We start from the raw sequence: 13881 nt of genomic DNA, 5'->3' as shown, positions 1-13881 counted from the left end.
CTGGGACAAACCCTGATCCAGAAAAATCAAATCTGAATGTGCTCAGACCCATCGCTATAAATGTTGATGATAGGCTTGAAAGAACACCATCCTCCTGATCACCGAAAATCTCAATCAATAATCTCTCTCTCTCTCTCTCTCTCTCTCTCTCTCTCTCTCTCTCTCTCTCTCTCTCTCTCTCTCTCTCTCTCTCTCTCTCTCTCTCTAATTAAAGTGGAGCTTTGACCCTTTAAATTACATAAAATTCCATCCCATAACAAACCACACGATATATCAAGTCTACACAAATCTTCCCAAAGCTCTATCCACCTGAGGCGATGTAGCGAAAACCAGTTACAGTTAGCTCGAGCATTCTTTACAATTAGGGGACAGTCTTCTTGGTTCTCCCAGATTTGGTTTCAGGTTCCACAGGTAAATTTTCTTTCGGATTCACCTACCTCGGGTGATCCAGTTACACACAGTGACAGTTGGAGCATTATGATAGTTATTCATGGTCCGGGTGTTCTCCCTTAGAGGGGATTTGGAGTCAGCTTGGGAGTTGGTTTCCATGGACTACTTCCTTTCAGTACCAGTGGTTCCATGTGCAACGGACGGGATTGACAATCTATTTGGTGGCTTTCTACAACACCTTGTTCTTCTCTTGCAGAGCTTGGGTGCAGGGTCTCTTGATCTTGATGTATTAGCTGCAGTCTCAGTATTGATGTGTGTGCATTCTATTGGATGTTCGTTTCCGATATCTTCACAGGATGTGTTCCATACAGATGAAGATCGGTAGCAGTTTTCACTCTCAGTTCCGATGAAGTTCCTTCAGAGAGTTTGCAATTCATCATTCTATTTGATGGTTGGTGTAGTTCTTTGGTTCTTCCTTATCAAACAATTGATTTCTTAATAGCTTTGGTTGTTGCATTCTTTGGACTTCCCGTGGCAGCTTGGATATTCTAGCATGTGGTATATCTATTGCTAAAACTCGCCTATCTCCTAGACCTAAATGGGGGCATAGATACACATCTCACCTACCAAAGACTCAATCTCTAGAGAAATCCACATCGCTCTACCATGTACCAATGTACCATGGTCATGTACACAATGTCACCAACAAAGGTCCACAGAAATACATCCACTGCTGCTAGAACAATGTTGGCCGATCGAAGTCTCCCAAAAAGTATGGTAACAACTCGCCACATCTATAGTAGTTGTCCATACATAGATTATGCTCCTCCACAAGAAATATATCCACATCTCGATCTTCATGAGAACGCAAATCTCTACAAAGAAAAGTATGTTTTGGACCATTGATGCTAGTGTGATGCAATCCATTGACATTCCAAGTAACAATGTGCAAATCCATGTGACAAACAATGATGAACCTGACCTCAAAGACATACATCAACCATAGTAAAAGCTACAAGACTAGAAATGAGCCTCTTGATCCCTGGCTAAAGCCGTGGAACAAGAGGTAAATGGTAGAGGTCGAAGGAGCTTTCATGAAACAAAAGAGCAAGCAACTGTAAATCAAGAGCCATAGTAGTCTGGAGAGCATTAAAGTGTGCAAAACTGCAGACTCCAACCATATTCACATGGTGCGAGGAGTTGGTGTAGTATGGTCCACAAACAGAACGAGCAGCAAGTAGTAGCTGCCCTCTGTATGTAGCTATTGAATAGTTTACATACTTTATGCAATTCGTTCAATGGCAATGCATGATGGAATGCAACCTATCCAAGTCTGGATAGCTAGCAGGGTATGGTGAAGAAAAAAATCCATAATTGTAGTCTCTATCCAAGTCTCTGTACCAATGAAACGTTGTGAGAAGGATAGCATGGGACTCTGTCACAAATTGATGATGTGGCATTTCTGCCCGGACACACACTGACATGTGGCAGGCTAACGTGGCCACAATACGGGTCTCCGTATTTTATGGCACAAAATCCGCTGACATGCTGACGGACAAGCGTACGGAAAGTTGTACGGATTTCCGCTTTTTACGTTGGCACAACTGTACGGAATTCTGTATTTTGCGTTGATGCTTTTCTGGGCAGATTTTTGGGATCGATTGCTTTTGGAACAAATTGCTTTAAGGGACTAGTTGCTTTTGAGTTTAACTGCTTTTGGGGCTCTGCTTTTGGCATCCCTTGTAAAAATAAAAGAGCCCTAAGGGCCTCACTCTTCAGAGCATCTGGACGCAAAGTCTGAGAGCAGAGGACCCTGCGGGAGTTGCTCAAAGATTAATATAAAGAAATACCGAAAGGGGCGCCAGTCTTTGGGACCAAACTCTCCTGGCACGGAACTACGCCGGGCCGTGTCGACCAAATTGAACTGTGATTTTTAAAGTTGTGAAGTATTTTAAGTAATTCTCTCTCGTGTCGCGACAGAATCTAGACTTGGGGTGTCCAAGTTTGTTACAGTGGTATCAGAGCACAGCCAATTTCTCTTCTATCGGAAAATCCGATCCTTTTCTCACGACACTTATGGATTCCAACAGAGATCAATCGACTTCTTCGGCATCCGCGGAGGAGATAGCAGAGAACATTCACATGAGCAATCAGAAGAGTACGGCTGTAACAAACTTGGACACTCCAAGTCGAGAATCTAACGCAGGAGAATAACCACTTCAAGACAATTCACAATTCACAATTGATTCGACACTGGCCCGGCGGAGTTCCGTGCCTAGAGTTATTGGCTCCAAAGACTGGCGCCCCTTTCGGTATTTCTTTTTGTATTAATATGAGTTCAAAGTACAAGAGTGTGGGCAGGCGCTCACTGTCACAAGGCGGGCACCACGTGCCAATAGAAAAGAACAGACTAAACAACTTTAAGCACTTCAAATAACAACTGAACTAAAATGGAGAGAGAGACGACACGCGACACGGAGTGGCGGAATTCCACCCCAGAGAGTATTGGCCCCAAACCTTGGCGCCCCTTTCGGTATTTCTTTATATTGCATCATCAAAGTACAAGCCGGTACTCCAGACTCTGCACCTTCGTACTGAAGCATGCCAGAGAATGAGCCCTAGCCTCATATTTAAAGGCCCTTGGCCTGAAAAGCGGTTATAGTAAAAAGCCTTTTAAACTCAAAAGCTTTTGGTTCAAAAGCAAAGCCAAAAAGCTGCCAGCGCAATTTACGGAAATCCGTACAGCCTGCCACGTCATCATGTCAGCGCAATTTTCGGAATTTGTCTGCTGCCTTAGGGTTAGGGTTAGGGTTTTTGGCAGAAATTAGGGTTGCAGGTTTTAGGGTTAGGGTTTTCAGAATTAGGGTTTCTTGCAGAAATTAGGGTTTCTGGCAGAAATTAGGGTTTGCAGGTTTTAGGGTTAGGGTTTCAGCAATTAGGGTTTGCAGGTTTTAGGGTTAGGGTTTTCAGAATTAGGGTTTCAGCAGTTAGGGTTTTTGGCAAAAATTAGGGTTAGGGTTTTTGCTCTCGGGCAACTACATCATCACTTCTTCTATTACTTGTTCTTCTTAGGGTTTAGGCCCCTCGGCCGACATCTGCAAGTTGGCTCCCTTCTTCAGGGCTTTGACACGTCAACAATTTGTTACATCTCCCCTTCTTGAAAGAGAGTAATCGTCCGCGATTACAGCATATCTGCAAAACAACTCAAGTTAGCTCAAAAATTTCCGAGGGTCATTCCGAGGGACATTCCAAGGGACATTCAATTTGCTCTTTTTATTAAGGAGTTAGCTTCTCCTTTCTGCTCTTTTGATCAAGGAGTTAGCTGCTCCTATCGGCTGTTTTGATCAAGGAGTTAGCTTCTCCTTTCGTCCATATCGGAACTCTTGATAATCTGGCGTAGTAAAATTAGCCATCACACCCAGACCGTACTGATCTTCCATGGGTGTCTTGATGCACTAAAATTACATACCCAGGCAATCTCATCCAATTAGGAATATTCAGTGGTTGGCACATCACAATGCAACACAAATGCTCACATATGCATGTTACAAGACATAGAAACATAAAGCCGCCGATGAACACTCCTCTCGCATAACCTAACAAGGTCCAGGCCGGGAGATATTCAACGACTCCCTCATCACTCCTCCCGCATAACCTAAAAAGGTCCGGGCCGGGAGATATAGAGGCCTTTTACAACCAAACGCCCCCCAGACTGCAGCCTGCGTCGTTTGGGGGTGCTGAGAGTAACCACTGCTCGGACTTCCTAATACTCCTCCCGCATAACCATCCAAGTCCGGGCCGGGAGTCACAACAACAATTATTTTACAAGCATACAACCAAATGCTCCCCAGGCATCGGCCTGCGTCGTTCGGAGGTTTTCAAACATACAACAAAACGCTCCCCAGGCATCAACCTGCGTCGTTCCGAGGTTCAAACAATACCAAAACAGTATTTCTCACTTCTCTACCCAGGAGAAAAATCACCAATCATTGAAACCAGTATCAAACCAGAGTCAAACAATTCAAATCAGCACCAAAACAGGTTCAAAACAGATACCATCCATTTCAAACAAATTCCAAATTCCAAACAGGATCACCAAACGAGCTCAAACAGAACTCAAACTTAAAAAGCAATCTCGACATCAATCGAGCTCGAAAAGTCGACTGACTTTCCATCCTGAAACCTGTACCAAAAATTAGGGTTAGGTTTCTTCCATAAGGTCATAGCCGAGCACAGCATGGTCCATCAGCTCTTGGACAAACAGTGTTTCTTTGGCAGTGATGGTAGTCCCATGATAGCAATCGCACTCGCTCTCCAAGTTCATCTACTTGTGAAGAGACATCTACTGGGAGATGTCGAGAAACTTCAAGTTATAATCTGCTAGGGTTTCCATGGCAAACATTTCAGGATACCCCACTCAAGTACTTGGAGTATGTTGCTTGGTAGCTATAGACATCAACATCTGCATAGCACTGCTTCTAAGAAAAACAGTGACTTGAAACAAATCTGGATCCTTCTCTTGCAAGTGATCTTAATTGGCTTATGCCCTGTAAGACACTGCGGTGAAGACGGGAGCGCGCTCGATGCGCAATGAAGTAAGGGTGGGAGTGGCTAATAAGTCCGGGTTGGAGGGCGAAGATACCTCGAATCAAATTCCAATAGCTCTGTCTGCTCTTTTGTAGGACCGGTATGCTTTTAGAAAAGCACACGCCTGATGCTCTGATACCACTATCACAAGGCGGGCACCACGTGCCAATAGAAAAGAACAGACTGAACAACTTTAAGCACTTCAAATAACAACTGAACTGAAATGGAGAGAGAGACGACACGCGACACGGAGTGGCGGAATTCCACCCCAGAGAGTATTGGCCCCAACCTTGGCGCCCCTTTCGGTATTTCTTTATATTGCATCATCAAAGTACAAGCCGGTACTCCAAACTCTGCATCTTCGTACTGAAGCATGCCAAAGAATGAGCCCTAGCCTCATATTTAAAGGCCCTTGGCCTGAAAAGCAGTTATAGTAAAAAGCCTTTAAAACTCAAAAGCTTCTGGTTCAAAAGCAAAGCCAAAAAGCTGCCAACGCAATGGAAATCCGTACAGCCTGCCACGTCATCATGTCAGTGCAATTTTCGGAATTTGTCTGCTGCCTTAAGGTTAGGGTTAGGGTTAGGGTTTTTGGCAGAAATTAGGGTTTGCAGGTTTTAGGATTAGGGTTTTTAGAATTACGGTTTCTGGCAGAAATTAGGGTTTGCAGGTTTCAGGGTTAGGGTTTCCAGAATTAGGGTTTCAGCAATTAGGGTTTCTGGCAGAAATTAGGGTTTGCAGGTTTTAGGGTTAGGGTTTTCAGAATTAGGGTTTCAACAATTAGGGTTTTTGGTAGAAATTAGGGTTAGGGTTTCTGCTCTCGGGCAACCGCGTCATCACTTCTTTTGATACTTGTTCTTCTTAGGGTTTAGGCCCCTCGGCCGACATCTGCAAGTTGGCTCCCTTCTTCAACGCTTTGACACGTCAACAATTTGTTACACTCACACTCAGACTCTGCGCCTAGATGCTCTGAGTTATGAGAGGCCAGCCCACTTATTTCAAGATTACATGGGATGCCAAAGGCAGAGCCCCAAAAGCTGAAAATCAAAAGCCCAAAAGCTCTGTGGAAAAATAAAGCATATTCCACCTTCTCTCTCTCTAGCTCTCTCTTGAGCCACAATAAAGCACAACTTTTTAATGTAAAGCTCTCTCTCTCTCTCTCTCTCTCTCTCTCTCTCTCTCTCTCTCTCTCTCTCTCATTTTCATGGCGTAAATAAAGCAAGGCTAAAAAGCAGCCAAAAAGCAAAAATTGCCGCAGCCTTTTGCTTCCGCAAATTCCGTCGCAAAATGCAGGCTGCCACGTCAGCACTGTACGGAATTCCCGCCACGTCAACATGTAGCATAATTTTCGGGAATTCTAGCCACGTCAGCCTACCATTTTTCGGGAGTAGGCAGTAGCAGAGAGTTGTGTGTTGTGGGCACACCACGTCACCAGTTTGTGACATACCCTCCTCTTGAAAGCATTGTAATCGCCCTCCATTACGCCTGCAAAACAGATAGAAGCCATAAACTGTCTTAGCAAACACTGCCTTATTGCTTTGTTCTCGCGATCTAGGGCTGCCATTCTTTCTGTGTAGTTACGCTCTATGGCTGCCATGTCATAAATTCTTTTTGTGATGGTTCCTTGGACCAAGGCTCGAGAGCCAAGATCGGTGCATCCCGAATGACCAAATCGTCCTGTGGGGGTTCTGTGGACCTCGACTCGAAAGCCAAGATCGATTCTTGGTGATTGATTGAATCTACAACGAGGTTAGCTTCGCTAGAAAAAGCATCCACTAACACATCATCCTGGTGAACAATCACATCATCTTCATGCAACTCATCAATGCTTGTGAGAAATCACATCTTGATCATGCAAATCATCATGTTTGTCATTGTCATCCAAATCATCATGCTTATCATTGTCCTTCAAATCATCATGCAAGTCATTGTCAATCAAATCATCATCATGCTTCACACAATCATGCAAATCCTGTGTATCATGCTTTGGAGAAGAAGAGACTGAGAGAGTCTCCTTTTCCCGATCCTGTTGCATCTGTGTCTGCATTTGAGAAAAGAGTCGCAACATCTCTTGCCTTATTGCTTTGTTCTCGCGATCTAGGGCTGCCATTCTTTCTGTGTAGTTACGCTCTATGGCTACCATGTCATAAAATCACCAACCCGAGAGGTTGTAAAACCCTCCTCCGAAGGCCCCACTCTCGTCGGCGAGAGTGGTCTACTTTGATTGCACAAAGGTGTACAATGCGTATGCAATGGACTGATGCAACTTGGACTATGCCGATGACGACGACGACTTGATGGCTGAAATCTAAGATCTTCTAATCGCTGAATTTCGGGACTATTTTGGTGGCTGAAAATGACTGTTTTGGCTGCGTTTTTATGGCTGAAAATGGGGGAACATCTGCAACCAACTTGGGGCTGATCTGCTGCGGTACCATAGGCTGAAAATTACGAGTATCTGTTGCGGGTTAAGGCTGAAAACAAAAACGCTGATGGTTCCTGCTGCTAGCCAAAAACGCTGGGCTGATCTGACTCTGTAATCCAAAAACGCTGATTGGGCTGTTTTGAGAAAACGCTAGGGAAGCTGGTGAATTCCTGGCGATGGCAACAATCTGCTAACGTTGAAGGTCGATGGCGATGTCCTGCTGTGGAAGGAAACGCCAGGCTGGGGTGTAGAAGCAAAAATGCCAAGGATGGGTGAAGATGCAAAAACGCTAGATGGCTGAGGGGGTACTGCTGAGAAGTTGGCTGTTGAGCGGGAAGCTCCTGCTGCCTCTTCTGCCATTTTGTGCTAACTTTGGTTTGCTTATATATTTTCTTACCCAAATTGCCCTACCTACTTTTGTTGGAAAGTCACTTAAATTAATAAGTGAAAAATGCCAAAAATAGGTAAAATAGGCTAAATGCACTGGAAAATTCCCCTACCTGATGCTAATGGATTCTGATGGAAATTCCGATGATATGTTGTGTGCAACCGGAGGATATGCATCTATGCTAAGTGACTGGGCATGCACGGTCTACGAATAGACTCACAAAAGTGCCAGATCACTGCTAATCTAAACCGACTTGACTGACGGGAACCCTGCTATGGTGTAGCTTGTCCACGGGCACATAGGGTTGGGATGTGTCACGTGACAGCACACCTTCCGCACATCCCGCAAAATGTACAACCGTACAAATAAAGGACCTATGCCATCATCTTTCTGGTTGGCTCATAAGTATTGCCAAGTTGTTGAAGCACTAGCTTATGAAGAATTGAGAAATATGGGAAGGTGGTGGGGCACACAAAAGAGGTGGTATGCATGTAGGGGCGACATGGGTAGGGGGTGGCAGAGGGAAGAGGAGGCGGGGAGAGTGAGGATGGCAAAGGTGGAAAGTCGGTCTCCATAGCAACGTGTGAAGCAACGACTCTGGTGGTGGGTCTAGATAGTTGTGGAGCTGGCGATGGATGCCTAGAAGTAAAGGGTATGCCCTGTAATGGCTGATCTACCGAAGTAGCTGAAAACTGAGACGTAGCCAAAGATACAGTCGGCTAGGTGATGGACGTGGTGCCGTAGAAGGTTGTGGCCGCCGATAAGTATGATAGTGAGTAGCTCTAGGGGGTGTTGGGGCTCTGGCCAATGAGGAGGGTGGGTAGAGCAATCTCTCACCATGTGCCCAAAAGCATGGCACCCGAGCCACCCATCCGAGCGGCAAGTTAACCAAGCCCTACCGAGCGAAGACAACCTGAAAGATGGACAAGGAGATATCATTAGGATCTAGGAGGACAAAGGCTGAGAGAGCCGGGAAGAGAGAAGCAAAGAAAAGGAGAAGTCACTTCTTCCTTTCTTTGTTGGCACTGCCTTTGTGCAGAGAGTGTAAATACGAGGGAATTTAGCACCCTTCCAATTTGTGGAAGGTATGTGATATTTTTCTTCTCTTTAATCTATAAGTAGTCTTTCTTCTTCTTCGTTTCTTTCTCTCTCGCAAGTCCTCTCTCTCTCTCTCTCTCTCTCTCTCTCTCTCTCTCTCTCTCTCTCTCTCTCTCAAGTGTGCTAGATTGGTTATGCCAATTCCCTCTTGAATAACAGGTCTTGGATAGATCATTGAGGTCTCTTGGGATAGTTTCCTACGAAGTTAAAATCCTCTTCTTCTTCTTCTTCTTCTTCTTCTCTCTCTCTCTCTCTCTCTCTCTCTCTCTCTCTCTCTCTCTCTCTCACACACACACACACACACACACACACACATACATACATACATACATACATACATACACACACACACAAACAAACAAACAACGAAGAAAACAATGACAAACCTTGGATGAGCGAAAACCATGACATAAGATGATGACGTGGGAGGAGGTAGTGTCTTCAAGGATGCCAACAAGTTTCTCGCCCCGCCCATTGGGGATGCTGAGTTTTTCCAACATTGTAGGGTGATTTTGCTCTCCCCAGCACCGCTTTTTGTGTTATGATGCAACCCCTGGTCTCTGTTGCTCCTGCCCGTCAATAGACACTGAAAAACATCTCTCTCTCACTCAGGTAAACATCTCCGGCGGGGGGCCGGGGGTAGAGACTTTTAACTCCGATTCCTGGCACCACGATTTTCCACGTCTATCGAAAATAGCTACGCGCAGGTAGAAAATCGCAAAACGAAAATTGGCGCTGTTAAAACGACAGATCAATAAGGCCAGGTTCAAACGACCCGGCGGTAGAGATTGGGCGACTGAGACCCACAAGAACTTGGGCAACACATGAGAAGTTGTCGAGCATTTTGCGATGCAAAATGTGGAGGGTGGAGCTCGATTCCTCGCCCACCATAGCATGCGCCTACTACAGCATGCGCCTAGCCTACTACAGCATGCACCTACTGTTGGAATTAGGGTTGCAAGAAAACACACACAACTTGGAGAAGATGAAGGAAGCTCAAGGCACACAACAGAGAGTGTATTACTTAGTGTGCAATGAAAAGATAGATAGCCCTAGAGTGATGGGCGTATGTAAAATACACGGGGAAAGAACCTCCTAGTGAGGGAAAAAATATTCCGGGGGTCCTAAGTGTGTTCACACACATCACTACCACGTGTAAATGGTAACAAATCCCCTTGGGAGTGATGCGGTGAACGAGAGCTGGCACATAGAGTATATGGAAGTGTCATGCCTTGAGGACATGATCCGTCCACAAAGGGGAGTAAGTCCAAAGTTTTGCAAAAAGCTTCGAACTTCTCACGAGACAATGCCTTTGTGAAAAGATCTGCAAGGTTGTCATGTGTTGGCACATAAGCCAAGCTGACCTCTCCTGCTGAGAGGCTCTCCCTGACATAGTGGTAATGCACCTCAATGTGCTTGGTGCGAGCATGAAAAACTGGGTTCCTCGCAACTACAAATGCGCTCTAACTATCACTGTAGATAGTGTTGGCAGTGTCATGTCCAACACCCAAATCAGCCATAAGGCCTCCGAGCCATACTCACTCAACCATAGCTGTGAAGACTTTCTTGTACTTAGCCTCACAACTGGAAGTGGCCATAGTAGGTTGCTTCTTGCTCGACCATGATATGCATAAACTACTGAGCATGAAACAAAAACCACTCATGGACACTTGCGTGTCAAAACAACCAGCCCAATCTTAGTCTGAAAAAGCATGTAAATCTGGCGGCAATGATCCCCCCTTGGGATAAAACAAGCCAAGATGTAAAGTGCCACTCAAGTAGTGAAAAATCCTCTTGATAACTTGCCAATGTTTAGACCTTGGGCTATGCATAAATTTGCTGACCTGTGAGACTGCAAATTGAATATCCGACCTCGAGTTGCATACAAAAATAAGGCAATCAACAGCAGTTTGGTAAAGAGTGACATCAACGGGATCACCAACATCATGAAGACTCAATTCCAAACCTATTGCCATGGGAGTGGCAATAGGTTTGCAATCCTCGAGTCCAAACTTACATAGCAATGACTTTATGTAACTTGTCTGACACAAGGCAATACCACCATCACACTGCTTAAACTGTAAACATGAGTAATGATGCAATAATCCCAAATCTTTCATCTTGAAAATAGCATTCAAATCAGCCTTAAATTCAGCAATATGTCTCTCATTTGGTCCAGTGATCAAAAAATCGTCCACATAGAGAACCACAATGAGAAGTACATCACCCTCACGCTTTACATATAATGTGCTTTTTATTGGACTATCAAAAGCTTCATTTGACCAAATGAGTGTCAGCCTTCTCATACCAAGCATGAGGAGATTGCTTCAATCCATACAAAGCTTTCTCACATTTGCATACTTTATCTTCCTACTCTTTAATGACAAAACCAAGGGGCTATGTTACATAAACTTCCTCAAATATGTCACCATTCAAGAAAGCAGTTACAATGTCTGACGGATGTACATCCCAACCAAAATATGCTGCCAATGCACATAGAAAACGCACAGTAGTCATACGACAAGTGGGAGCAAAAGTCTCTTCATAATCTATGGATTTTTGTTGTGCATAACCCTTTGCAACAAGGCGAGCCTTATATCTCAAGATCCAACTTTCGCTTCAACTTGTAAACCCACTTCGTACCAATGGCCTTTTTGCCAAGAGGAAAATCACATAAAGTCCATGTGTCATTTTCTATAAGTGCATCATATTCTGATTGCCAAGCAACCATCCAATTTTTTGAATTTTGTGCTTCATCAAAAGATAGAGGTTCCTCAACATCACATAAGCTAAACACAACCAAAGCATAACAATCTGATGCATAAGATGCATGGCAAGAACCTGAACAAGTACGACTAGACAAAGGTGCATCCAATTTACTATCACGCAAAGTATGCACCATCCATTTTGGCATACCTCTAGCGTGCTCATTCTCAATCCTTTCCTCATCAAGTACATTTGCATTAGTAATAGGTTGATCTGTAACATTTTCAGAAACCCCTACATTTATCTCGTTGGAATTTACATTCGAACTTCCACCACTGAAAAGAGGCAACAAAGTGTCATAAATGTCATGTGAGCTTACATTATTGTCTCTAGTACATGGCAGCAAGGCTTGAACAAAATCTTCCACAAACACAACATCCCGTGAAACCAAGATATGCTTTGTTTGCGGATAATACAACCTATAACCTTTGCTTTCAACACTATAACCAACAAAAATACATTTGACAGCCTTATCATCCATTTTTTTGCGCTATGTTTGTGGCACCAAAGCATATGCCAAACAACCAAAAACATGCATGTGCTCTATAGAAAGCTTTCTATCATGCCATACTTCATATGGATTCATAGACTACAAAGCTTTCGTAGGATACGTGTGAAGTACATAGGTGGCACACATGATGGCCTAAAGCCAAAACAAATGCGGCAAAGCTTGACTTTTGACCATACATCGTGCCATTTCCGTGAGTGACCTATTTTTTCTCTCAACAACACCATTTTGCTGTGGTGTATATGGAACTGTACACTGGTTTTTTATCCCATAATTAGCCAAAAATTCATTAAATTCATGAGACATATACTCCCCCCCTCGATCGGAATGGAGGATGTCCATAGTACATTTCGAGACATTTTCATCCATAGCTAGAAATTGTTTGAAGCACATGAACACTTCGGACTTAGCTTTAAGCGGATATACCCATGCATGCTTGGAGTAATCATCAATGAACGTAACAAAGTACAGGTAATTTGCCGAGGACGAAGTTTGCATGGGCCCACAAACTTCACTATGCACAAGCTACAACCTGCATGTAGCCCTAACTGAACCATCCTTTGGAAAATTCAAATGTTGTATCTTACCCAAAATACAGCCTTCACAAACATGCTTGATAGGTGCTTCAAGAGGCGGAAAGGAAGTAAACATATCGGATCTATTCAAAGACGGTAAACTGGCAAAATTCAGATGCCCAAAACGTGCATGCTAAAGTTTTGCATCTGAAACGACCTTTGAATCCACAGTAGCATTTGCAAAATTTTGCCCACACTTTTCATACAAAGTGAGCTTATATAGCCCATGACATAAAATGTCTGATGCAACAATCTCATCACCAAAATTGAGATCATGAACTATACATTTGTCATCCACAAATTTCACAACAAGACCAAGTCTAGCAAGTGCCGATACAATCAAAAGATTCTTCTTGATGCCAAGTACATACAATGCATCAACAAGTGTAAAAGAAATGCCATTCGCAGCAGTTAGCACAATCTTTCCCAACTCCCTTAACCAGATAAGAGGCATTGTTGGCACAAGTGACTGAATTTCCATGAGGGATATCCTTGAGAGAGGTAAACAAGTCACAATGAGAGGTAATGTGCTTCGTAGCACCACTGTCAAAGTACCATATATGAGCATCTGTAGCAACTGACATACATACATCACGGACAGAAGGATCATAAGCGCACTCTGCACTAAAATCCCATTGTGCATCAACATCAACATCACAATCTCCTATCACAGAAGACTCAACAATAACTACATTTGTAGTGGAACAAGCCTCTTTATTCTTAGCCTCTTTAGCCTTCAACTTATGACACTACTTGATCAAGTGATCATTAGCTTTACAATAATGGCAATGCATCTTCTTTTTTCCCTTTTCACGAGAATTCCCAGACCAATTGTTTCCACCAGAAGCATTAGGAACATGTGATTTACACCACTCGCAGAAGAACCATGAGAAGTGGCTACATTGTTGTTACCACCTTTCTTTGAGTAGTAGTAAAAGCCTATTCAACTACACACTGTTTAGCCCTATTTTTTTGTAAAGTGACTCTTGTAACAGCAATGTGCATAATGCATCAAAATTGACAACTTTAGGATTTCCTTGGGTCATAAGTCTCCAAGTACTAGCAAAAGTCTGGTAAAAATCTAGCAAAGCATCAAGAACAGTCTGCACAAGGGCACTGTTAGAAATGACTTCACCTACAAAAATAA

General features: G+C 43.7%; 1 protein-coding gene across 2 annotated transcripts in view; it reads right to left on the bottom strand.

The window, feature by feature from the left end:
* The window catches only part of LOC147445977 (uncharacterized), a 51001-nt gene extending 41175 nt beyond the window's left edge, over nucleotides 1-9826 (bottom strand). Inside the window, exons 1-2 of one of the 2 annotated variants that reach the window (XM_086525306.1) lie at nucleotides 9272-9826; nucleotides 12-94 (exon numbers count right to left, since the gene is read on the bottom strand). In XM_086525306.1, the coding sequence (XP_086381432.1) occupies nucleotides 12-94; nucleotides 9272-9385 (197 nt within the window). In that variant the 5' untranslated portion in view covers nucleotides 9386-9826. The remainder of the gene's footprint in view (nucleotides 1-11; nucleotides 95-9271) is intronic. The other variant, XM_086525305.1, reaches the window with a different exon arrangement.
* Nucleotides 9827-13881: the final 4055 nt, after the last annotated feature.

This window comes from Adiantum capillus-veneris, chromosome 12 (assembly GCF_014529385.1).
Source record: "Adiantum capillus-veneris isolate H3 chromosome 12, ASM1452938v2, whole genome shotgun sequence".
NCBI classification, from domain to species: Eukaryota; Viridiplantae; Streptophyta; class Polypodiopsida; order Polypodiales; family Pteridaceae; genus Adiantum; species Adiantum capillus-veneris.
Note: the sequence above shows the minus strand (reverse complement) of the source record. Positions and strands in the feature narration are given on the sequence as shown.